This window comes from Eutrema salsugineum, unplaced genomic scaffold (genome assembly GCF_000478725.1).
Source record: "Eutrema salsugineum unplaced genomic scaffold, Eutsalg1_0 scaffold_2, whole genome shotgun sequence".
Taxonomy (NCBI): Eukaryota; Viridiplantae; Streptophyta; class Magnoliopsida; order Brassicales; family Brassicaceae; genus Eutrema; species Eutrema salsugineum.
This window is the reverse complement of record NW_006256829.1, coordinates 9,621,045-9,644,707: the sequence shown is the minus strand read 5'-3', so window position 1 is coordinate 9,644,707 and position 23,663 is coordinate 9,621,045. Positions and strand designations below refer to the sequence as shown.

Below are 23,663 nucleotides of genomic sequence, written 5' to 3'. Positions count from 1 at the left end.
AAACAAAAAAAAATGAACTTAGTCTTCTTAATACCGAAAATAACAGTAATTTATATGATTGAACGCCCTAAAAATCAAACCTTTATGTGGGAAGACAGGCAAGGGTTTAGCAGCTTCATTTGAAGGTGCAGCAACCGGACTTTTGTCATCAACTCCATTATCGCTGGGCGGTGGATGTTTTACTGGATTCGAAGCATGGTCTAGATAAGAAGAGGAAAACGTTGATATTTTGGATAATGGTTTTTTAACGGATAAACACATTTCGAAAGCTGAAGCAAACCTGGTGAGACGGCAGGAGATTCAATTGGGAAAACCGGGTGGGTAATTGGGGAGTTTCTTCTCGGAGATTTTTTTGTTGGTACTGCACGGTTTGAGAGAGAGAACAAAGGATAAACAGAGACATTTTCGAAACAATGTGAGGAAAAACAGATACATACAAAGTAATTCCGCAACCGCATACCAGGTGAGCTAGAGGGTGTTAACTTTGGTATGACGGGATGGACTGGCGGTGAAATGTCAATCGATATCGTTGGTGGAGATGAAGCTGATTCAGAGATTCAGAGACCATAAATGAGTTTATAGCATTAAAAATGCAACATATATCAAGTCAGAGGCGAGTAAAACATGGTACTTTACCAGGAGCACTAGGCTTTTCGATAGGAGGAGGCTTGTGTCTGTTAGAGGCATTTCTAGGAGGTACAATGGTCGGTGTAGGCGGAGGCAGAGCCGCTGATGGAAATGGAGGAATATCCGAAACAGGGGATGAAACCGGGCCTGTGGATTATATCGAGGATTACAAGTTAAAGATTCAAGATTTATGCAAATCAGTGAACATTACAAGTTAAAGATTCGAAATTTATGCAAATCAGTGAACATTCCAAGCTAAAGATTCGAGATTTCAATTGGTATATACCAAGAAATCTCCCACTGTGTAAGAGTTGACATACCCGGAGTAACTCTTCCTGAGAAAGGAGGCTCTTTTGGTGCATCTCTTGGAATGAATTGAGGTGGTGAAGCAATCGGTGTGGTAATAGGTTGAACCGGAGGCGATTTTCCGGGCAAATCCTTCACGGGTATTGTCGTTGGAGCTGCCACAAAATTGAATTCAATACACAAATCTAGTTCTCAAGAGTGCCTGCCAATTGTTTGCGTAATTGTCTGTGAGAGAATCTAAGATCTCGATCCAAGTAAAGAGATTTCTATACCTGGAGCATTAGGAACAGAGACAATTGGCTCGCCGGCCGGTGGTTTAACTCCGCCGGAATCTGACGGCGGAGGAGCTGCCACGTCAGCTAAAGGAGGAAGAGACGGTCGAGAGGCTTTAGGCGGTGGCGCATTGCCGGATTTGTGAGGTTCGGGTGAACCAATCGGTGCTTGACCAAACCCATTTGAAGTTTCCGGTAATGGAGACGGTGGTGATGATACCGGAGATAACAAATCTAATCCTAAAAATTAATAATTAAACAAATCGCGAAATCATAAACAAATCAAATATCCTTGAAATCATTTCCATTCGATTTCTCTTCGTATGGAGAAAGTGAAAGATTGAGTCAACAAGCTAGTAATTGGATTTTGACTCAATTACTACTTTACACGAAATGAAAAATTTTCTCAATACAAATTTCTTCAAAAATTAAAATTAGTCGCATTTTAATCAACGGAAAAACAAATTGATCGTTATTTCTTTCTTTCTTCTCCAATTGGGCTATTCCAAAACACCATTTTCCACTAGTAGAGTTACAACAAGCTCATTGTTGATAATAAAACCAAGAATTAGAATTTGGTGATTGAACATGTAACAAAACGGAAAAAGACAAGTAATTTAGCAAATTGATCCATCTGGGTCTAATCGAACTTTATTCAAACAATGAAAAAATACTTGCTTTTTTAGAGCAGATTAAATCAAAACTTACCTGAGGAAGAAACAGCAACTAAAACCGACGAAACTAGACAGATCCTCAGGAGGAAAATCAAAATCTCCATTCCATAGAAGAGATCAGCTTCCTCGATGATCACGAGGAAGATGACTTTGATGGGAGGTAATCTTAAGCTCCGAATTTAGAGCTGCGAGAAAAATCGAAGTGGCAGAAGGAGAGAAATGGCTTAAAACGCAAGAAGAAGGACAGAGAGAGAGAGAGAGGAAGAAGAAGAAAGTAACAGTGAGAAGGAAGCAAAGGAATGATTTTTTTTTCTTTTAATGAGATTTTTAATGCTCACGACCAAAAAAATAGAGATAATAAAAACAGAAACGAGTTTGGTGGAAGAGAACGGTAGAAATCAAAAGGGGATGCAATTAATATTTGATCTCCAAGTTTGAACAAAAACGTTTTTTATTTATTTCTGGTTTCTGCTCACTATTGGTCAAGAGAGAGAGAGGACTAAGAGAGAGAGAGGACTAAGAGAGAGAGAGGACTAAGAGAGAGAGAGAAATTTGCTTTAACATAAAAGGTGGGATTTTGAAGGTAGTGGGATAGTGTCAATGGAGGAAACTAGTGTGTGTCTGAGAGAGCCTAGTGGGTTTTGAACTATTTGATTTGTTTATTGCCCTTTTTCTCCGTTTAGGTTTAAGAAGTGAATTTAATTTAAAATTCTTATTTATGTCGATAGACTCAATACGCAATAGATTCCCTACACATATGTAGTTTTCAATGGTTAGATTCATGTGGTTTGAGTCTCTGAAATATATGTAGAAGCGTTTCCCAAACAGTAATTTAGTAACTACGCAATATTGTTTAAAATCTAGAATTATAGTGAGACAAAAAAAAAACTATAATTGAAGCAATTATAATATCTTTTCCATGCATTTTAATCTTTAAGATTGCTTAACCAACCACCGTTTTCTTTTGGATAATAAGAAAAAAAGGAAAGCTTATATCAAGTCAATTAGATTTATACAGCTAAACCCACCTTTTAGGATACTTATTTGTTACTTTTGAAACATATTAACAACATACAAATAAATGACATGATTCCTATCATTATCGTTTTCTATCGTGTAAATCATGTTTGTTTCATCTGTAGAACTGGGCTCAAAACAGTAGAAGTTGTCACCGATGGAAATTAACTATAAGTTTATAACCACACTAAAGAAACATGGAAGCATATATCCCCATTGGAACAAGATTTCAAGTCCCATTTTGTAACAGACGCTATATAATGAAAAAAATAGAGTACTGATAATTTAATTTCGGGAAACTATTAAATTCCATATTAGCTATTAGAAAGATTGTAAACAAAAAAAAAATAAAATATTAGAATAATACAATAAATTTCATAATTCAATTTCTATTTCCATTCTCTCCTCGCTTTATTACCTTTAAAAAATATATTTTTCGATATACATCTACTAGTACATATTATGTGATTATGTACATGAAGTCTACATTCTCATACTGATTGATCGCCACATTCGAAGAAAATAAGAAGTGGAATGGATCGAATACTGTTTTGTATTGTGGAATTTGTTGGATATAAATAAAAAGGAATCCAATGAGAATGAGGAGATAAATTTACCCGATCCTACAAAATAAAAAACTTGAGTTCGGATTAGATGATGTTAAAAAAAAAAAGTTGAGATTAGCTTGTGAAACCGATTTAACGTTTATCATATCAAGCTATGACATACTATTACCTTAACTATAACGTAACATCGTATATTTTTTTTTTATAAATGTTTCCTTCAAATCCAAATCACACAATCAATCCTTCTTGATTTCGGGGCATCTCACTTTCGTATATTCTTTATTTGTTTATTTTCATTCCCTTCACAACGTTGTTTTCATATCTTTACTTTGAGAAATAAAAAGAAGGAAAGAACGATAAAAATCATATGGCTGTGAAACCGATAGCAACAATCCACTTTAATTGATAGACACAACAATAGCACCGACGTAACATCTTGTATATGTTAATGTTAAGAAAAAACATCTTGAATATATATATTTTTTCTTACAAACTACATCTTGTATATATTTGCCTCAAATCTAGACGCAAGTATATATATAATTAAATTTTTAACTCATTTTGATTTTTCCGTGGTGCAATCGATAATTAATATGCAAACAAGTCAAAGATTAGGTCCACAAATAAATTGATCACATGTTGACCAAAACGAAAAGTATATGCACTCACTGATCATATTATGTCAATAACCATTTCCCAAGTGGATGAAGAACCTTTCGAAAAATTTAAAAGATAAAAATACACTAGTTAAGTAAGACCAAAAGGTAACTTGAGATATTAATACATTTAGAATTGCATATACCCAAAAAGAGACGGACTTTTATCGACAATATAGGATGTATCTCTCTCTACATCTCCGAAGTTAAAGTCAAATTAAATTGGGCTCCAATTAGTTATATGGAACAAAACTTGCTGATAATTTGACGAAGTTACGGAGGTTTTACTGTATTAGTTTGTTTTTCTTGTTGTGAAAGCATTGACAATATTATTATCACAAAATTGTATTCATCAAGAAGAGTAAAGCCAAGCAAAACCAGCTCTTTAGTAAGAATTAATCCCAAAAAAAGCAACGTTGCAAAACACGTGGTGAAAGAATCAGTTCCGTTGTCACTAATCAAAGGCTATTAAAGTCTAACAAAACAAAATATAATTCTGATTGACTATTATTTTCGTCACAATAATATTTTTTTTTAAAAAAACAAAAATTTCGTTTCAATGCACCGACAAAAACCCAGAGTATTCACACAACTAAAAAATATAAAAAAGAAATGAATAGTGGAACTGCGAGGAGTGGCGAAAATTGCAGATCGTAATTTTGGTGTCTTGTGTGGGGACAATACGATCGATACGACCAGATTCGAGTTTGGATTTTGTCGTTTAATTACAAGAAGTGATCGCAGACAACGACGTCAAGTCTTTGATCCTTTACTGTTCAAACAAATAATATATTCTTTGAAACATAATAAAAAGAGTCCCAACATAATTAGGTGGATAGACATTTTGAGCCGAACCAAAAATAATCGAAATGCCCACGCTTAAACCCAAAAAAGAAAAAAGAATAAGTTGATTAAGAGTATTAGAATGGTCAAAACTCAAAAGCATAGATAAATGTCGAAATCTAAATTGGTCAAAGTATGTATCTAATAATTCAAACTACTAGTACTATACTATAACCTCCCTATATATAGATGATTAGGCATAATGAGGTTTTTTCCCAATTTTCGTATGATGGTCCGGAAAAACCTTGTCGAGCCTCGTGACAATTAATTACTAAATACCCACCGAAATAAATAAATATTCCACTCTGAACTGGAACCGACTAAGTCCAGGTAGTACTGTACCAATGCCATTATTCAGATTTTCAAAATAACGAAAAAAACAAAATGAATGTGTAAATTAATTAATCTATAAAAGAAGCAACTAATCTACATTACTAGAAAATTAAGATGCATTTAAAGAGACAATATATAGACCGTATTATGAGTTAACTAGTCTTTTTTTTTGTCGTAAGTTAACTAGTCTAAAGAAAAAAAAAATGCAATTAACATATACTATTAACAGGTAGTAGATGCATTTAAGAAGAGATATAAAGACCTAAAATATTGGACCATCAAAATTTCACTTTCACATTAAAAGAAGGGAATGAGAAGGAAACAAACACTAAGAGCCATGTGGTTAGACAGAATCTATAAGCCTTTTCTAGGAGGGTTTGGTTGGTCACTTGAGAGTCTTTACCAGTTGATGAAGCTTTTCTTTTGTTTCCTTTACTCTTTTACTAAAGCTGCAACAACAACAAAAGAAAACTTAAGCTAACCTTTAAAGATAACGAGATCATCTCTCTATCTCTCTTTTTAACATGTCACATGTGTTAACCTCTTCCTCAAGGTACCATCCTTGAAATGCAGAGGTTGAATCTGATTCACTAAAAACCAGCCTCACTTTCACTGTTTCGTCAAAAACGGTTACACCAAGTGATCAGATAGTTGATGCTGAGACCACATTTATCAAATACTGCCTGATTTGGTTTATATGTCTACGGAGGAGCTTGAAAATTTTACAATATCTTGGCTAAAAATGATATATTGTATTGTAAAGTAAAAAACAAGTAATTTTTTTTAACAACCAGCAAGAAAAATAAAAAGCACCAAGGACAATGACTAGTTGAGGTGAAAACAGGTCGAGCGAATGCTTCTGTGGTGATTACTCTCTTTAAGGAAAAAAAAAACAGAAATATGTCAAATAAAGTGTTTACAACAAAAGAGTAACATTTTCAACGAAATTACTAAGGAAACTGATAGAAGAGTGTTATCTTTTAGTTAGCCAAAATAAAGAACACTGTTGATGAACCTGTTTCTAAAGATGAAGAGACAAACGAAGCTTTCTATGAGGATGCATTGCATGATTCAGCTTCCGACCTAGAGAAAAATATTAAGTCTAAAGGCAGTTAGCATGAAGCATACTTATTAAAAGATGATGGAATACCTTAGAAGTTTGGTATTAAGCTGGAATACGGGCAGAGTACCTGAGTGCAATGGACACTGAGTTAATCTTGATCGATGCGCACAAGATAACATCTAAATATAACTTTTGTTCAATAAAGTTATTGGCAAGGGTCAAATTCTTGAAATTGTTTCTTAAATTCTTCAGCCAGCTTTGCCTCCTCTTCTTGGTTAATCTTACAGTTTCTCCAGTCGGCCCTGTCTGGGATCTTTAGCAACCCTGCTAGAACCTATAAAGTGCAAAGTCATTTGCTAGACAACAAAATATACCGGATAATCCGATTTTTACTTTCTCATTCTTAAAATTTATGGGATTGGATGAAGTCTATCTAATTGAATCCAAAACTTCAAATATTATGGTCAGAGCATGTAAGTTCTTTTGTTGATGATCTCTCCGTATAACATTGAACATACGGTTGACAGCAAGAGGGAGATCTGATCTATGGAAATAGACAGAAGAAACTACATGCCTTTTGACTTTTAAGTTATCGTTTTGAATTTCTTAAAAGTATAATTTTGCCGTTGCATAATAATACATAAAAATAGCTTTACCTCACGTCCAAATTGCGCAGGGAATACTTCGTTCTCTTCCAGGGTGTGTGATAAGACAGTTCCATCAGGAAGTTCCACATAGAAGAGCCCCAAATCTGCATTGTATTCCTTCTGCAGATATTTTCTGCCCTCAGAACTATCACTAACTGCATATGAAGGTAGCATAATTTAGTACTAAAAGTAACTCGGAATGCAAAGGAAAGAACGCAACTACAATTTGAGTTATAAAGGAAGGGTCCATCGATTAAATAAGATAGAAGAACAACAGCATAAATTTAAGCTTACACTTTTTTGTCACAAGCTTAAAACCCAGTTTTTCAGCCGCCAGACTAAATATTTTAGGAAGAAGACGAACTCTGGATGATGGAACAGGAACAACCTATAGAGAGAAGAGAAAATAACCTAATGTAAACGACTATAATTTCAAAAGATGTACCTGATTTGCAATTGGGAACATTTCTTACCTGAAGGTTGGCATGAGAAACACGTTTGGAGACCAACTCAAAGAAAACTGCATCATTTCCTTGATTCTTATAACAATTTCTCAGACTATTTTTGTATCTACCAAGCTCTGATTCACCTTCAGGAGATAAAACCAGAGTATTGGGCAAATGTTCGATCGGGATTATCAATATGTGGTCGTCGACTAGTGAACCTTTGGGTAGAGCACAGTAAAAACTTTCCCCAACACTGACGATCAAATGTGACTCCACACTCGGGCTTGAAAGACAAAACCAGCATTCTCTCGACCTGAGAAAAGTAATTTTGAAAATAAAAAAATTACTTTCTCAACCCGTAGACCAAATGGCATCTATTTTTCAAGAAAAATGGTCAGAAGTTAAATCAGTAAATACCTGTTAGCATTTTCAGATCTGGGCTTCCTTTGTATACTTTCATCTTGAAACTCATGCTTGTAGCTGCACTCTGGGCCTTTTTCACACTTCCCTTTGATGATAAGATCAAGACAAACACCTCTACGACACTGTTCTCTTGCTTCGGCGTTGTGTTGGAAATGGCAATTTTCCCCACGAGGACAGGACCCTGAGCATACAAATTTGAAACAGAGCTTTTCCCCTTCAGATCCATTCTTTTGCCGCTTTGAGACATCATACCTCCAATATTGTGAATCTACGACACTTTCGTTTGACCTCTTCTTCGACTCATTAGCTCCCTCTTGTAAATTATAAGGACATAGTGTAGTGTTTGGAGGCCTTGCATTAAGCTCTGATGGTGACATGATAGACGTTGGTGTAGGAGATAGTGCATGGAGAAATTTCTGCATAGAGGAAAAAGGGAGTAACACTGGTCAAGACAAAAACCTGCAGAAACGCATAAACGAATGCTCTTCTTGCAAAGATACAGTTAAGAAGCGAAATTGATAGCAATGACTAATCGTCAGAAAAATTCAGGAGGCAACTGACCAAGCAGAAAAACAAAAATCTACAGACCAAAATAATGAGATGCCAAACTCGTCCGATAGGAAATATTGAAGAACACACCTGTTTGTTTTTGTTTCCAACTTGAGCAAGACCAAGAAACCGAGTTACATGATTAGAATCAGCGTTTAGGTAAGGTTCACGAGCATAAAATACCCCCATAGATCCTGCAATGTGGTAGCTGCCACAGAACACAACAGAAACAACAAATAAGTTCCCGACTTATAGATAGTTCCCAATAACAACAATACAAGAACCAAAAACCACTTACCGGGGTTTAACTTCCTTCACCAATTCAGAAACAGTGGAATCACTGCAAGATGAATCAGAAACATCTGCAGGTATATCAGAAGCCGCAGCTCTGTTCTTGACTCCCGCAGGCCATTCATTAGTATACACTAATTAAGGACGACAAATCACAGAAAGCCTGAACATAGAGAATGCATCCACAGTTCCAGTTCCATCAAAGTAAGAAACAAAAAGGATATGTTAAGAACAAATCAACCACTCCAGATTCTTCAGCAAGTGCACGAAGAGCATCAACATCATCTTGACTGTATTTCCCATATTGGCTTTCAGATGATTGCCTACCAGATAAGTAAGCAACAGACAGACCTAAAGAAAAGCAAACCATATCAGCAATATCATCAAACAAAGATTTGCTTCAAAAATTGAATATCAAAAACCTTTACCATGGAGAGTGAACTTGCCACTTCCTCTTAACCAAAACAAATTGTGGGAAACCTCGAGCCCGTCCATCTTGAACCCTTGATTTTCAGCTTTCCTAGAGGTCGCCGATAGGATTTTGGGGGCGGCGACGCCATAGTCGCCGGTGAAGTAAGTAGGAATCGGGACCTGAGCTCGACCTTCGACGTAATCCAAAAACTCGTCTAGAAGCTCCGGAGAATCGGGGAAAAACTGGCCGACGCAAAGAAGAGCGTCAAATGGACCTGCCGATTTGCTAACCTGCAAAAATTGGACTTTGATCAAAAACCTAAGGAGATACAGAATCAGAAGGAGACAGATAGTGATAGAGAGAAAGAGAAAGAGAGACAGACCGATTGGACACGCTTGAAGAGCTGATTGAGACGTCCAAGAGGATCACCGCATAGCAGAATTCTGGGCGCCATAAGTGATGAGTGTGTCGTTGTCGGACTCCGTCGTTGTCACTGAGAGAGATGGTTGATGGAGGAGGAGGCAACGGCGGAGACTTAGAGGAGTTTTGGGCTATTTGGGCCTTCTGTTATAAGCTTAATGGGCTTATGCTCAAACAATCGCTAAAATGCAAAAAGAATACTAATGTGTAGACATCAAGAAACGTTTTTTGTCTGTAAAAGACATCAAGAAAGGTTAATTTCAATGTTTAATTGTTCTATTGTTCCAGGAAGATACTAACGTGTAATTATGTACTGTAAAACTTGTGTTGGCAGTAAAATTTGATGAAGATTCCAAGGTAATTGTAAAGAAAAACTGGGTCTAGGGTTTAAGAAACTTAAAAAAGATTGAAAACCTCAAATGTAAAACTTACATTTGTAGAAGGAGGGTCGGAAACCCGAAGTCATTATCAACTCAGATGAATGATCTTACCATGATATCAATCTGGGAATTTTAAGAAGCTCAAAAAAAGGAGAGGACGTGTCCCATTTGCCCAAATCATGATCAACAGAAAGAAGCAGTACCAAGATCGGTTCATGCAGGTTACATATGTCACAGACTTCATCATCGCAAGAAAATGATGGAATACGGTTTTGATTTTGGTTTCCCAAGTATTATTTTTCTAATCACAAGTGATAATGATTTCCACCTATCTATGGATTTCCTCCGTGAGAAGGAGTGCAGAGTTCTGTTGGCTAAACCCAGACATGTCACCCCCATTAATCTGTTGTTGAATGCATAATGGACTTAGATTTTTGAAGAGCTGGTAGTTGGAGAAAAAACCCAAGATAGCTTTCGGTATTTGGAGTTCTTCTCCTAAGTAATTGGATCGAGAAAAATAAATATGTTGTTTTTTTCATTATGTTACAAAAATCTCATTAGTTTACAATTTCCATTTTAATTTTTTTTATATCGTTTCTAATTTTTAATGATGTTGCTTGGACAAAAATTATAAAGTTAATTGGGTTGCTTCACGGTCTTTGATCTAATAGTTTTCCTTTTCTTTTATCCCCATTTGTAGCTTTGGAAAAAAAAAGAAAAAAAATAACATACATGAGTTTAATACCAAACATTATACATATAATTGTTTTCTATAAAAATAATTATTTTCTTAAAAACACTATCAAACCAGTGAAGAATTCCTCATTTATTAAAAAAAATGAAAAAATGGAAAAAAAATACTACGTGCTTGTTTCAAAAAAAAAATAACCTTTCCTTAGACTAATTACTTGAGTGACCATTTAATGATAGGGGAATGATCAAAAATCTGTAAAATCTATGAGACCAATCAAGTCAAATACAATAACCATGTTTGTCTTAGACATTAACAAAACCAAGCTTTAAAAAAGATAACAATTCAAATACTAAAATTGTCTTAAAATAAGTTTAAAAAAAAAAATTGTCTTAAAACATTAATTTAAAAAAAGCAAACTCAGTCATCGTTCTTCAAGCTCCATCACGTCACGGATAATAAATTTCAGTGAATAGTGAATGCCTGTATCCTTTCGTCTCGCGGTATACATAACCAAACTCTCACCCCACAAGTTCTGAATGATCCAATACGGTCCTCTGTTCTGATCACTTCCATATCCAATAATAAGACGAACAACGTGGAAACCTCGATGTTCACGTGAGTTAGGTAATGAATTATAGATTCTCTGAAAACAAAAATCAATTGTCAACAATAAATCACATATACATAAACCTTTATATTTGTTGTGCTTATTTTCACTCCAGAAGGCGGGAAATTTGAGTCTGACACCAAGTCAGAGGAAGATGAATGGGAATACTAGCTGCATCAAGACTAGCTATGGGACCAATCAAGTAAATTTGTTCTTGCATGACATTAAAGTGTTTAGTTATATATCTTAATTATTGTATGCAACCTTCAAAAGCTACAAGCTTTATCTACTTTTGTTTGTAACCTTTCCTTAGTCGATGTGGAATCAAACATCTTCAAAAAACCACTCTTAACAGTAATATAGGATTAATTTGGATCAATTGTTTAATGATCCGTTTCTGTGATTAAATTGCAGTGGCGTATACCAATCCTGGCATTTTGCCAAGCAAAAATTTGTTATTTGTTTATCTAGCGATATTTTCCTCATTTTGTTATAGTAACTCAAAAAGTATCTTGTATAACTTATTAATTATGTGTAAAACATAAGTCGACCAAGGCAATCTATGAGTGTGGTAAATGCCACCGTCCAGCTCGATTTCAATCAGTTGCAACCATCTTCACATTGTATTCCTCGTGGGTGGTCTTGTGCAGAAGAAGTCGTCATCTCTTTTTGATCTGCTAGACCTTCAGAAACCATAGTTTAATAAGCAGTTCTTAGATCAGTCTTGTTGATAAACTCATTCATAAGCTCATAGCATAGATCAGTCTGATTGACTATAGCTTTGTCATTTTGTCATTCACCTAATTACATCATCTTGTTTTCTAGCTAACTAATTCTAAAACAAGACTATTGCTGATAGTTATTTTCGAATTTTATGGACACCTTTGTATGTTGATTGAACTTGTTGAGGCCTTGAGGGTATATACCTAGCTCGAGCCTCGTAAAGTCTGTGATTTCAAATTAAGGTCGCATTAAACCTGATTGATGACGAAGAGAAATAGAGAATAACGGGCCTTGTTTCGGCCCATCAAACCTCTAACGGGCCTTCTTGCTTTTTAGTTAGGAGATTTTTGTTTTGTTTCAGAAGATGGAGTATAACACAAGTTTCTTGATCTTCTTCAGAAATAAACGTTTTTCTCTCCTATTCTCTTCTCCCAATCGTTGCGATTATCCCAGAGGAAGTGCTTTAGGGGTTTCGATCGGTAATGGCAGACTCTGTTTTGAAGGATCTTAACTTTCGCTCTCTTAAGATTCCGAAGTTGCACGAAGGAGCGAAATCGTCTTCGCAATCGTCGTCGAAACAGCGCGTGCTCAAGGGCGGCGGAGGGGATGATGATGAGTATCTCCGACAGTACTTGCTGTTTCACTACCAGTTCGAGAAATCCGAGGTAAACTCAATCTCCAGATTCCTCTGTTCTTCAAAGTTAGGGTTTTGATTCGGGAATCTGATTATGAATTTTTGTTTTTTTGTTTTTTTGGGCTTAATTAGGGTTTCACGATAAATTGGGAACAGTTTGATTACGTATTTCGTAGTAGCTCTTTCGATGACTCATATCCTTTTAGCGATACAAAGAGCAATGCCGAATTGATCCGTGAGATGACACTCTCTGCCATTGAGAAGCACAACGAAGCTGAGGTACACATTGTTTGGATCCTTCCTTTTTTCTTACATCTTGTTGAATTATCACTAATTAAATTTTGACCTCGAGTTTGTATTCATTCAGGGAACAAAAATTGTGTTTGTCGAACACATAATGGCAAATTTCCAAGTTCCCTCTGGTCTTCTCTGTTGGTTAACATTCTGGGCTAGAGACATGAATTCGTCCAGTCCAGAGTCGAAAATCTATCAAGCAAAAGCGTGGCGCCGTGGAAAACTGTTTAAACTTTACATTTTTAGGCTCAAACCAACGGACAAAGGTGATTTCTCTCTCTCTCTTTTATGTTTGGTATCTGGATTGGTTTCTGATTTAGTGTTTCTTTTGGATGCAACATACTGAGATGTTAATTTGTTATATGTATGTTTACTGTGATTGCAGAGATTGATTCTATTGAAGTGCAACCTCCCTCTCCCATGCGTGCTGACTTTGGTATTGCTTCTTCCTACGCCTTTCATTTGCAAGTGTTGCTTTTATTAATCAAAACAAACAACAAGGCACGACTTGAACATTGAATAAGCCAGATTCTGTTGTTTTGTAGATAAACCACCTATTTCTTTTGCCCGAGCTGGTCCTGAAGATGGAGTCCCCTTTGTCTTCGATCGAACTGGTGCTGGTGTTGATCCTGATAGGTTTACCCCGGGCTGGTGATGAAGATGTTGCAACCTTTTGTTCTCAATCCAACTAGAGCTGGTCGTGATCCTTTAAGAGGCCCTTGGTGGCAAAATACTTAACATTGTGGACTTAGTGTGTTTCTTTTTTTAACTCGCCGGTAGAGATGGCGGGGAATTTTTTATTGAAGAAGAGGAAGTTGAATGCAAATATATAGTTGCATGAAGACATATATTCTTCCTCTTCATTTGCACCGGTTTTATAATTTTGTCAACTAATAAAAGTTTAGGTTTTGTAATCAAAAATATACAGTTGTGATTTGAAAAGTGTGAAATATGGAGGAACAATGCATTAAACTATCATCAGTTATGTCTATCACGTGTGTCCCAAATAAAAACGAGTGGAAAAAATGAAAGTACAAAATTGGAAAATTGGAAAAAGGAGGATCACTTCCATACGAATTCCTTTTTATTTTTACAAAAGAAAAAAAAAACTAAAGATTACATTTACCATCCTTCGTTTCTATTTTCCCCGATAAGCTTCTTTAGGGTTCCAATCATGGATTCTGTTTCGACGAAGGAGGCGGCTTCTCGCCCAGTAAAGACGCCGAAGTTAGACGAAAAAACCATCGTTGAATATATACGACAGTATCTCTTGTTTCACTGTCAATACTACAAAAAACCAAGGTAAAGAACTAGTGAAGATGCCGAAGTTAGACGAAAAAAGCATCGTTGAATCAGAACCATCTTCCACCTACGAAAGACTCCGGATTTGGGAGCCAGAAAAAGATGAATATATACGACAGTATCTCCTGTTTCACTATCAATTAATACTATAGTAAGATCTTGTCTCCCTTTTGACCTTCTTCGAATCTGTTCATAAAATTAGGGTTAATTTATACCATATAAAAAGCGTTTCTGTGTGTGTTGCTGTTGATTGAAAACAACAATATGAATACATGAATCTTCATTACCTGAATCAATAATAGCATCTTGAGATTTTAGTTTGTTTAACGTTTCTGTTCTTTTTCGTTGTTGGAATTGTTGTTGGTTTAGGGTTTCGGGATTGAGTGGGACAAATTTGATTACTTTTTCAATCTTTGTGACCCTCACGATGGAGCACCGTCAATATTTTAGAATAAGAGCAATGAGGAAGGGATCAAAGAGCTGACGCAACTTGCCATTTCCAAACACAACCAAGAGAATGTCAGTGCTTTTGTGTTGATGACTTGATTCTAAGGTATTATAATGAATCTATAACTTTGGAAACGTCTTATATATATTCTCCTTATTGTTATTGTTCAGGGAACAAACATTGTGTTCGTTGAGCACGTCTCGGCAAATAACCGGTATACTGGTATGATGGACACTGGATCACATTCTAGGCTAGAGACATGTCCTCCCCTTGTCCTGAGTCGAAACTCTATCAAGCTAAAGTACTAAGACGTCAACATTCGTATCAGTTTCCCATTTTCAACCTCAAACCGACAGTCGAAGGTGACTTCATTCCTAGTATATCTCGTGGCTCAAATAACTGATGAACTAGGCAATAAATAACACAGTGTGATCAGCTTTCAATACTTGTTTAATTAGGCTATTTTGTCTATATACAATGCTGATTCGTTCTTCGATTGGCTATTTGATGCTAATCAAGCTGCATTTTCTGCTTCTTGATATGTATTTATGTGATACACAGAGATGATGGCCGCTCCTGTTCGCGTGAAAACTCCACATCCCATTCATCATGACATAGGTAGTGCTTCTTCCTCTTCATTTGCACTGGTCTTGTACTAGTTGGGGTTTTGTAATCAAGATGATTTGAAAAGACATTAGATTTGATGTCGTGCTTTAGTGCCATCTAACCTGATATTTTTGGTCGTGGATGCAGATAAACCACCAGTTGTCTTCCGTTGAGCTGGTCCCGGAGAGAATCCCGTGCCAGGAACCCCCTTTGTTTTCACTCGAGATGGCAGAGAATTTGAGTCTGACACCGAGTCAGAGGAAGATGAATGGGAATACTAGTTGCATCAAGACTAGCTGTGGGATCAATCGAAGTAAACTTGTTCTTGCATGACATATTGACATTAAAGTGTTTAGTTAGGTGAATGCATGGAAATACTAGTTGCATAGGTGCTGCTGATTCTTCCTCTTCATTTGCACCGGTGCATATCTTATATTCTTGGCAGATACAGAAGTATGTATATTCATAATTTCATACCCTTGCCCAATAAAAACGACCAAAGAAAATGACGTGATGATTATGGATTTTGTTGTTGGAATCGTTGTGGTTTTGGGATTGAGTGGGAGAAATTGGATGGCTTTTTCAATGTGTGTAACCCTTAAGATGGAGCACCACCAATCAGTGGGACAAACAGAGCCTTGAGTGACGCTCCACATGTCTAGTATTAGGAGTTTTATCGTCATTAAGTTTGCATTAAAAGTTTATAACGTAGGGGATTGCAAAGTTTTAATGGACATCTTAGCTGGCTCATCTGACGACATCTCGATAGCAAATTTAATTCTGGATATCAATCAATGGCTATCGAAATTTAGTTGTTTTAGCACGTCACATATCAAACGTGAATCTAATAATGCAGCTGATTTGTTAGCTAGACATGGTCCTCCAAATAATGTGTTTTGGTCGGATTGTATTTATCCTCCATATTGGCTTACAAACATTTTGTACTATTCTTTCAAATTAATAATATAAACAGTTTGCCGAAAAATAAATAATAATTAAGAGTTTATAACGTAGTATGGGTTTCAAGCCAAGTAGTAAGAGCTTTCTCGTAATCAAGTTACTTGTATCACAAGTTTATTTATATATATATATATAGGTCGAATATAAACAAAATTTATACACGTACGTTATGTATCTTTCATTATCACTTGAATACAAATTACACTATGGAAATGTTATTATATAGGATTTTGAAAGGAAAAAAATAGTGAAAATGAGATGGTGAAACAATTCCGCTAGATTTTTGGATTCATGGATACCTTCTCATCCTCCTTGGCCTGCCCAGAATCTGCCACAAGCATCCCATGTTCAACTACATGATCTGTGGCATGAGAACTATAAAATCTGGGATGAACTAAAAGTTCAAAATCTCCTCATTAAAAAAAAAAAAAAAAAAAAAATCTCCTCATTACCAGAGCTGACTCAATAAATTTAGAGTTTCTGGGCTAAGTATAAAATTTTGGCGCTCGCTTAATATTAAAAAAAAAAATCAGCATGTCAACACTTGACTTGATAATAGACACATCTTAAAACTTAGGGATTTTAAAAAATTGAGATACTGATTCGACAAAGAATTGAGATACTGATTCGACAAAGAATTGAGATACTGCAACCAATTTATAAATTTTGAAGATTATTTGAAGTTGTAAGACTATATCAAATGATACCTTGATCTCCTTGATCTAAACACAACACCAAAGAAAACTCAGTATGGAAACTATAAACCTTAGCATTTTTTTGTTGGTTGAACGACTATAAACCTTAACTGAACCTTGAAAAAAACCATAAGTGTTAAATTGTTTATAAATAAACAAGAGATCTAAACCATATAGTAAAATAAAAAGAGGGAAAACTTATTTTTCTATTAAAAGTAATGAATACCTAGATCACTACATCTAAGAACAAAAATTGTGCAATCTTCAAGGATGATAGGACTGATTCTCTTTTCAAACTCCAACTCTTTTCAAACTCCAACTCTTTTCATTAAATTGAAATATGTTTTGATGTTAATGCCAACATATGAATTATACTTCATGTTGTTGACAATATGTAGTATTGACAATTCTATGTCAATCAACTTACATTGTTACCAGTACCGGTATATCCGTATAAGTTATCGGTAGTCGGAATGAGAACCACAACAGATTGTCTCACAATCCTCTCAAAATTGATATCTTTAATCTCCTCAGTCAATTGAGTGAAGCTATTGATGGTGTAGCGATTGACCTGAAAAACAATATAAATAAACTATACTCAAAAGTATTTATAACTTAGTGATAAATATAGAAACAAATAAATATACATATATATAATTTCACCTCTTTTTTGTAAAGATATTTTCTTTTTTTTTATTTCTCCATGATGAGGCTCTTTGCAAACTCTATTTACTTTCATAAAGTTAAAAGCGGTTTTTGATGTTGCTAATTCCAATTTCTGAATCATATATAACATTGTTGATTATGTGTTGAATAGACAGTTCCTCCTGTAACTGAATGCTAACCCCTATGTTAAAGAGTTTGTACGGCTTGCACTACCGGATAGCCCATTAATATACCAACTATTTAAGAGAGCTTCTACGGCTCACATCTGTTCATGGGTCAGAAAAACTCACTATTTACAAAATAAAATACTGTTTTATAAAACAAAAAAGTACTCAACGCAAAATCTACACCATAAAGCTAAGAGACCATTATTTTAAAACCAAAATTGTGCAACTTTGACATAAATAAACCAAAATATACCAAATACTTATGATTTCGTGCTCTTCATTTACGCCATTATGTGACCTAAGTTGAACTAACATAACGAGCTAGCTAGTGAAGGATAAGGCATTGGCTGAACATATGATAAGTGAATGCTTTTATTTTATGATATTGATATAAGAGTAAGATCGTAAACGTGCTTAGCTTTGTGAATAAGAATAACTCTCTTATATTAATGCTTAAGAAAAATATCTCAAAATCTTAAACACCCAAAGCTCATATGTAATGCCACATCTCGACACCCATATATATAGCAAACATAATTTCCTTATTCTAATTGTATTAGATAACTCCTAAAGCAACTAGAACCATCTAGAAACCGACTAAGCCTTTCTTTTCCTAATCCGACTTGATCAAGGTTAACTTGGGCTTGAAGTAATGTTGAAGTTTATCCAACATTCTCCCTCTTAAACTTCAACTCTTCCTTAGCAATATCTTGAAGACCAATTAAGCTCCTCATTTCAGCAAACTTGACTCGTGCCAGCGCCTTAGTCAGTATATCCGCCTTTTGCTCTGTTCCTGGTACATGTTCCACTCCAACCTGCTCCCTTTCAATGCATTCTCGCACAAAGTGATAACGTTTATGGATGTGCTTACTTTTCCCGTGAAACACTGGGTTTTTGGTGAGTTCTATGGCCGATTTGTTGTCGATTTTGATGATGACTTGCTCTGGTTCCCATCCTGTAACTTCGCTTAGAACGTCTTGAAGCCATATAGCCTGTCTTGCTGTTTCTGTTGCAGCCATAAACTCTGCTTCGCATGAGGAGAGGGCTACCGTGTTCTGCTTCTGAGAACACCAAGTAATTGGTGAATTTCCAAAGTAAAAGATGTGACCTGTTGTACTTCTTCCGTCATCAACGTCAATGTTGTGACTACTATCGCTATATCCGATCAACCTTTTCGACGTATCCCTTTTGAATTTCAATCCAAAAGTGAGCGTCCCTTTAAGGTACCTTAATATCTGCTTCATCACGTCTCCATGGGATTTTCTTGGGCTCTGCATATACCTGCTGGCGATACCGACAGAGAACGCTAGGTCTGGACGAGTGTGAAGCAGGTATCTTAAACATCCAACATTACGTCTATAGCTTGTTGCATCTATTTCTGGTTCATCATCTGCTTTAGAAACCTTGAGTCCGAAATCCATAGGTATAAGAGTCGCATTGCAGGTTTCAAGGCCAGCTTCTTTTAGGATTCTTCTTGCATATGCCTCTTGCTTGATTTCAATTCCATCAGCTCCTTGATGAACCTCGATACCAAGATAGTAAGTGAGTTTTCCGAGATCTGACATCTCAAACTTAGAAGCCATTCCTTTCTTAAACTCACTTAACGCCTTTAAGTTGTTACCTGTGACGAACAAGTCGTCAACGTAGATAGCAACTATGAGCAGACTTCCTCCTTCTTCCTTACGATACACTGATGTCTCCTTCATACATCTTAGGAATCTCATGCCTTTCAGGATTTTATCCAACTTTGTATTCCACGCCCTTGGTGCTTGTCGCAAGCCGTACAGGGCTTTAAATAGTTTGTAAACTTTGTGCTCTTGTCCTTTCACTTCAAATCCCTCCGGTTGGTCAACAAACACGTCTTCTTTTAGCTCACCATGTAGGAAGGCCGTTTTTACGTCTAAATGATGAATTTCCCATCCGTGTGATGCAGCTAGTGCCATCAAAAGTCTTATGGTTTCAATTCTAGCAACAGGTGCAAAAACTTCATCAAAATCCACTCCTGATTCTTGTATGTAGCCTTTAGCAACAAGCCTTGCTTTGTATTTGTTGATGGTGCCATCCGCATTTTTCTTTATCTTGAAAATCCATTTTAGACCAATGACCTTCATGTTGTTTTGTCGATCAACAAGGGACCATGTGTTATTCTTGTTAATCGAATGGATTTCTTCTTCACAAGCTTTTCTCCATTCCAAACAATTCTTTGCTTCTTTGTAGTTCCTTGGCTCGCTGTCTATTGATAGAAGAAGTTTCTCGCATTCGATCGAGGCTTGCAACACAAAATCTTCGAGATGTTTAGGTTTTCTTATTTGTCTTGATGATTTTCTCAAAACTGGTACCTCTGGTGTCGTATCTTCATCTTGATTACCATAGGTATTTAATTGTTGTTCTGAACCGTCATCGTTATCGTCCCCCTCGTTTTCGAATTCTTGAAAGTCTTCTTCTTCGTTAAGATCTTCTTCTTCGTTATGATTTTGAGTACCTGTAAGAACAGGTCCTTCTCCAACGTCTTGAATCTCTCCCCATCTCATGTGAAACATTCCCGGATCTCTGTTTGGTTCGCTGCTTGTTTCTTTCCAATTCCAGTCAGATTTTTCATCGAACACCACGTCTCGGCTTACCACAATCTTTTGTTTTGAAGGATTGTACAGTCTGTAGGCCTTCGAGCCTGGTTCGATCCCAAGATGAACTAGAGATATCGATCTGTCATCTAGTTTTCTGAGGTTTCCGGAATCAATTTTTGAGTAGGCAATGCATCCAAAGATCCGTAGGTGTTCTACACTTGGTTTCTTTTCTCGCAAGCGTTCGTATGGCGTCATGTTGTTGAGAGCTTTCGTAGGGATTCTGTTAATGACATAAGTGGCATGTCGTACAGCCTCTCCCCATAAGTAATTCGGAACCTTTTTGGCTTTAAGCATGCTTCTCGTCATTTCCATTAAGGTTCTATTTCTTCTTTCAACAACGCCGTTTTGTTGCGGAGTGTAAGGTGCAGTCAACTGTCTTTTGATCCCTCTTTCTTCACAGAAATCCTGAAATTCCTTGGAGGTGAACTCTCCTCCTCTGTCTGTCCTAAGAGTGATGATTTCTTCTCCAAAGTCTTTCTCGACCAAGCATTTAAACGCCTTGAACTTGTTAAAAGCATCTCCTTTTTCTTTTAACAGGATGGTCCACATATACCTTGAGAAGTCGTCTATAATAACAAACACGTATCTGTTCTGTGCTAGTGTAGGTGGTGTAATGGGTCCACATAGATCGGCATGGAGGAGCTCTAGTGGTTTTGCAGCTCGAGACAGAGCTGTTTTCGGAAAACTCTGTCGTGCTTGTTTTCCGATCAGACACGATTCGCAGATCTTCTTCTCATCTCTTATTGATGGTAAACCGTAAACCATCTTCTTTAGAGACATGTCTTTGATCGTTTTGAAGCTTACATGTCCTAGTCTGGCGTGCCACTTCCAAGTTCCATCTTCGATTTTCGTGTACAAGCAAATTGGTTTACCGATCTTGAGCTCAATCTTGTACAGGCGATTAGGTGATCTCATAACTTTTACCAGAAGCCTGTTGTTAGGGTCATGAACGGTCAGATAATCTTGTCTCATTCGAACATCACACCCGATCTCAGTGGCTTGTCCTAAGCTTAAGATGTTGCTTTTGAGTTCGGGAATGAAGTATATGTCTTTGACAAGAATCTGTTCATCAGTTTTGCTTTGAAACAAAATGGATCCCTTTCCTTCGATCTTAACGCATGATCCATCTCCGAACTTCACCTTTCCTTTGATGCTTCTGTTAAGTTCAGAGAAATATGTTTCATTACCGGTCATATGGTTACTCGCACCATTGTCGAGATACCACATACCTTCCTCGCCCTTGTAGTTCATTGGTATGAGTTTATCTTCATTCAAGAAAACAATCTCATGCATATATAGCATAGCATCATCATCAGCTTCCTCTGTTTCTGTGATGTTTGCTTCTTGTAATTTTCGAATCCTTTCTGGGCACTTTGAGGCAAAATGACCAGCTTGATCACAGCGATAGCAGATCACACTTGAAAGGTCTCTTCTTTCCCTGTTTTGCTCGCTTTGATTTGACTTGTCTTGAGAGTTGAATCGACCTCCTCTCCCTCGTCCTCTATTACCTCTTCCTCGTCCTCTTCCATACGAGGTTTGTTGTTCTGAGTTGGCGTATAGCAGTTTGCTCTGCGTATCATCTTGCTTGTCATCGTCGATAATACGTTCCTCATAGGCTTTAAGTCGGCCAATGATATCTTCAAAGCTAGTCTTCTTTAGGTCCAGAACTTGTTCTAATGAGGCAATGATGTGAATAAATTTGTTTCTCGGTAACCCGTTGAGAAACTTCTTCACTAGTTTGGGCTCGTCGATCGTTTCTCCAAGTGCTGTTGTTTTCGATGCAATCTCCGACAACTTTCCAGAAAATCATCGATTTTTTCTGTATCTTTCATCTTCAATTTTTCAAACTCTGCCATTAGGGTTTGAAGTCTTGCTTCTCTGACTCGCTCAGCTCCTAAATTCCTAGATTTTATTGCTTCCCACACTTCTTTAGGAGAATTTTTCTCACCGACTTGTAAGATCAAGTTCTCCGGGATGGATTGGAAGAGTAATCCTGTTGCGATATCATTCTTAGTGGTATCTTCTGACCCTGGATCAATAGTCTCCCACACTTTATGAACGCGCAACAGCACCCTCATTCGCATTGCCCACACGGTGTAATTTGTGGTGGTAAGCATCGGGCATTGAATTGAGTTCGGAATTGTATCTTTTGTCTGTGCCATCGGAATCACCTCTCCCATGGTTGTGTATCGGAATCACCGCTCTGATACCAAATATAAGAGTAAGATCGTAAACGTGCTTAGCTTTGTGAATAAGAATAACTCTCTTATATTAATGCTTAAGAAAAATATCTCAAAATCTTAAACACCCAAAGCTCATATGTAATGCCACATCTCGACACCCATATATATAGCAAACATAATTTCCTTATTCTAATTGTATTAGATAACTCCTAAAGCAACTAGAACCATCTAGAAACCGACTAAGCCTTTCTTTTCTTAATCCGACTTGATCAAGGTTAACTTGGGCTTGAAGTAATGTTGAAGTTTATCCAACAATTGAGTGTATGTGTTAGTGTTTTGTCGTTATATATAGATAAACCACAGATAGTCTTTGCTTGGGCTAGTCTTGAAGATGATGCATGCAGTCATCTTTGTATTCAATCGAACTGGAGTTGGTCCTGATCCGAATATGTTTGTTATGCAAGTGAAAAGTAAACCAATCCCTTGTTGACACTCTTGGACCTTGACTTCAAGTTTACAATTTGACTAGTTCCTAGTTCCTACACTCGTTATGTCGATTCGATTTTGTGCTTGACGAGAATCATATATTGCGTTTATCAACCTAATTTTGTAGATACAACACTCTATAAAGTCTACCCTGTGTCTGTACCATAAGAATACTATTAAAAAGCTTCAACAAAGGTTATCACTTGTAACAAAATAAAAAGTGTTAACAAAGCCAATTGTTTTTTTGGAACCACGGGGCTAAGTGATTCACTTCATACGAATTCCTTTCTCTTCTTTTTTTATTAAACATCTTCCTTTTCGACAAAAAAATCTTCATTAGTTATATAGTATGAGAATTTACAAAGTCCTTCTGAAACGTAGGTATTAACCAACGAGGAAGGTAAGTGCGATTAGAATAGTAGAGATGATCATGATTTACAGGCTCCTCTTCTGCTAGACAATGTGCAACCTCATTTGATGTATTTTTATTTATTTTTTTGTCGCATTTGATGTATTTTTATAAAACAATTATTTTGACTAAATTGCCACAAAAAAAAAAAAAAATTATTTTTTGACTAAACTAATGGGCTATTTAGGCCTTCCATTACATCCATTATACAAGAGTCTCAAGTCGGGTTAATCTGTCTCC

At 36.4% G+C, this 23,663-nt stretch overlaps 3 protein-coding genes across 4 annotated transcripts in view; 1 reads left to right on the top strand and 2 right to left on the bottom strand.

The window, feature by feature from the left end:
• The window catches only part of LOC18019211 (receptor-like serine/threonine-protein kinase ALE2), a 5,442-nt gene extending 3,081 nt beyond the window's left edge, over window positions 1-2,361 (bottom strand). The window contains 7 exon segments of the mRNA XM_006401209.2: window positions 81-200; window positions 281-361; window positions 461-544; window positions 637-774; window positions 948-1,088; window positions 1,206-1,445; window positions 1,914-2,361. Of these exon segments, the coding sequence (XP_006401272.2) occupies window positions 81-200; window positions 281-361; window positions 461-544; window positions 637-774; window positions 948-1,088; window positions 1,206-1,445; window positions 1,914-1,983 (874 nt within the window). The 5' untranslated portion in view covers window positions 1,984-2,361.
• A 3,644-nt stretch (window positions 2,362-6,005) lies between these two features.
• LOC18019210 (zinc finger CCCH domain-containing protein 64) lies at window positions 6,006-9,641 on the bottom strand. Of its 2 annotated transcripts, XM_024156932.1 has the most exons (12): window positions 9,508-9,641; window positions 9,142-9,415; window positions 8,938-9,064; window positions 8,721-8,840; window positions 8,513-8,630; window positions 7,868-8,289; window positions 7,478-7,763; window positions 7,299-7,392; window positions 7,014-7,159; window positions 6,485-6,691; window positions 6,310-6,377; window positions 6,006-6,169 (listed from the first exon to the last, which is right to left on the bottom strand). In XM_024156932.1, the coding sequence occupies exons 1-10, from the start codon at window positions 9,577-9,579 to the stop codon at window positions 6,563-6,565; spliced, it is 1,788 nt and encodes a 595-aa protein (XP_024012700.1). In that variant the 5' UTR covers window positions 9,580-9,641; the 3' UTR covers window positions 6,006-6,169; window positions 6,310-6,377; window positions 6,485-6,562. The 2 variants fall into 2 exon arrangements, with proteins under 2 accessions (XP_024012700.1, XP_024012699.1); XM_024156931.1 differs by having other exon boundaries at window positions 6,072-6,377.
• Window positions 9,642-12,431: 2,790 nt separating this feature from the next.
• Window positions 12,432-13,585, top strand: LOC18019209. The gene is made up of 5 exons (XM_024156706.1): window positions 12,432-12,614; window positions 12,716-12,862; window positions 12,951-13,143; window positions 13,263-13,313; window positions 13,423-13,585. Exons 1-5 carry the CDS (start codon window positions 12,432-12,434, stop codon window positions 13,530-13,532), a joined length of 684 nt encoding a protein of 227 aa, XP_024012474.1. The 3' UTR covers window positions 13,533-13,585.
• Window positions 13,586-23,663: the final 10,078 nt, after the last annotated feature.

What these genes read in the sequence shown, in the direction of transcription:
- LOC18019210 (XM_024156932.1), bottom strand. Translation starts at nt 9,579, where the DNA reads ATGGCGCCCAGAATTCTGCTATGCGGTGATCCTCTTGGACGTCTCAAT. An exon ending in AGATCTGAAAATGCTAACAG is followed by an intron (nt 7,764 to 7,867) that starts GTATTTACTGAT and finishes TACTTTTCTCAG; the next exon opens with GTCGAGAGAATGCTGGTTTT. An exon ending in CTGCGCAATTTGGACGTGAG is followed by an intron (nt 6,692 to 7,013) that starts GTAAAGCTATTT and finishes TGCACTTTATAG; the next exon opens with GTTCTAGCAGGGTTGCTAAA.
- LOC18019209 (XM_024156706.1), top strand. Translation starts at nt 12,432, where the DNA reads ATGGCAGACTCTGTTTTGAAGGATCTTAACTTTCGCTCTCTTAAGATT. An exon ending in ACCAGTTCGAGAAATCCGAG is followed by an intron (nt 12,615 to 12,715) that starts GTAAACTCAATC and finishes GGGCTTAATTAG; the next exon opens with GGTTTCACGATAAATTGGGA. An exon ending in GCTCAAACCAACGGACAAAG is followed by an intron (nt 13,144 to 13,262) that starts GTGATTTCTCTC and finishes CTGTGATTGCAG; the next exon opens with AGATTGATTCTATTGAAGTG.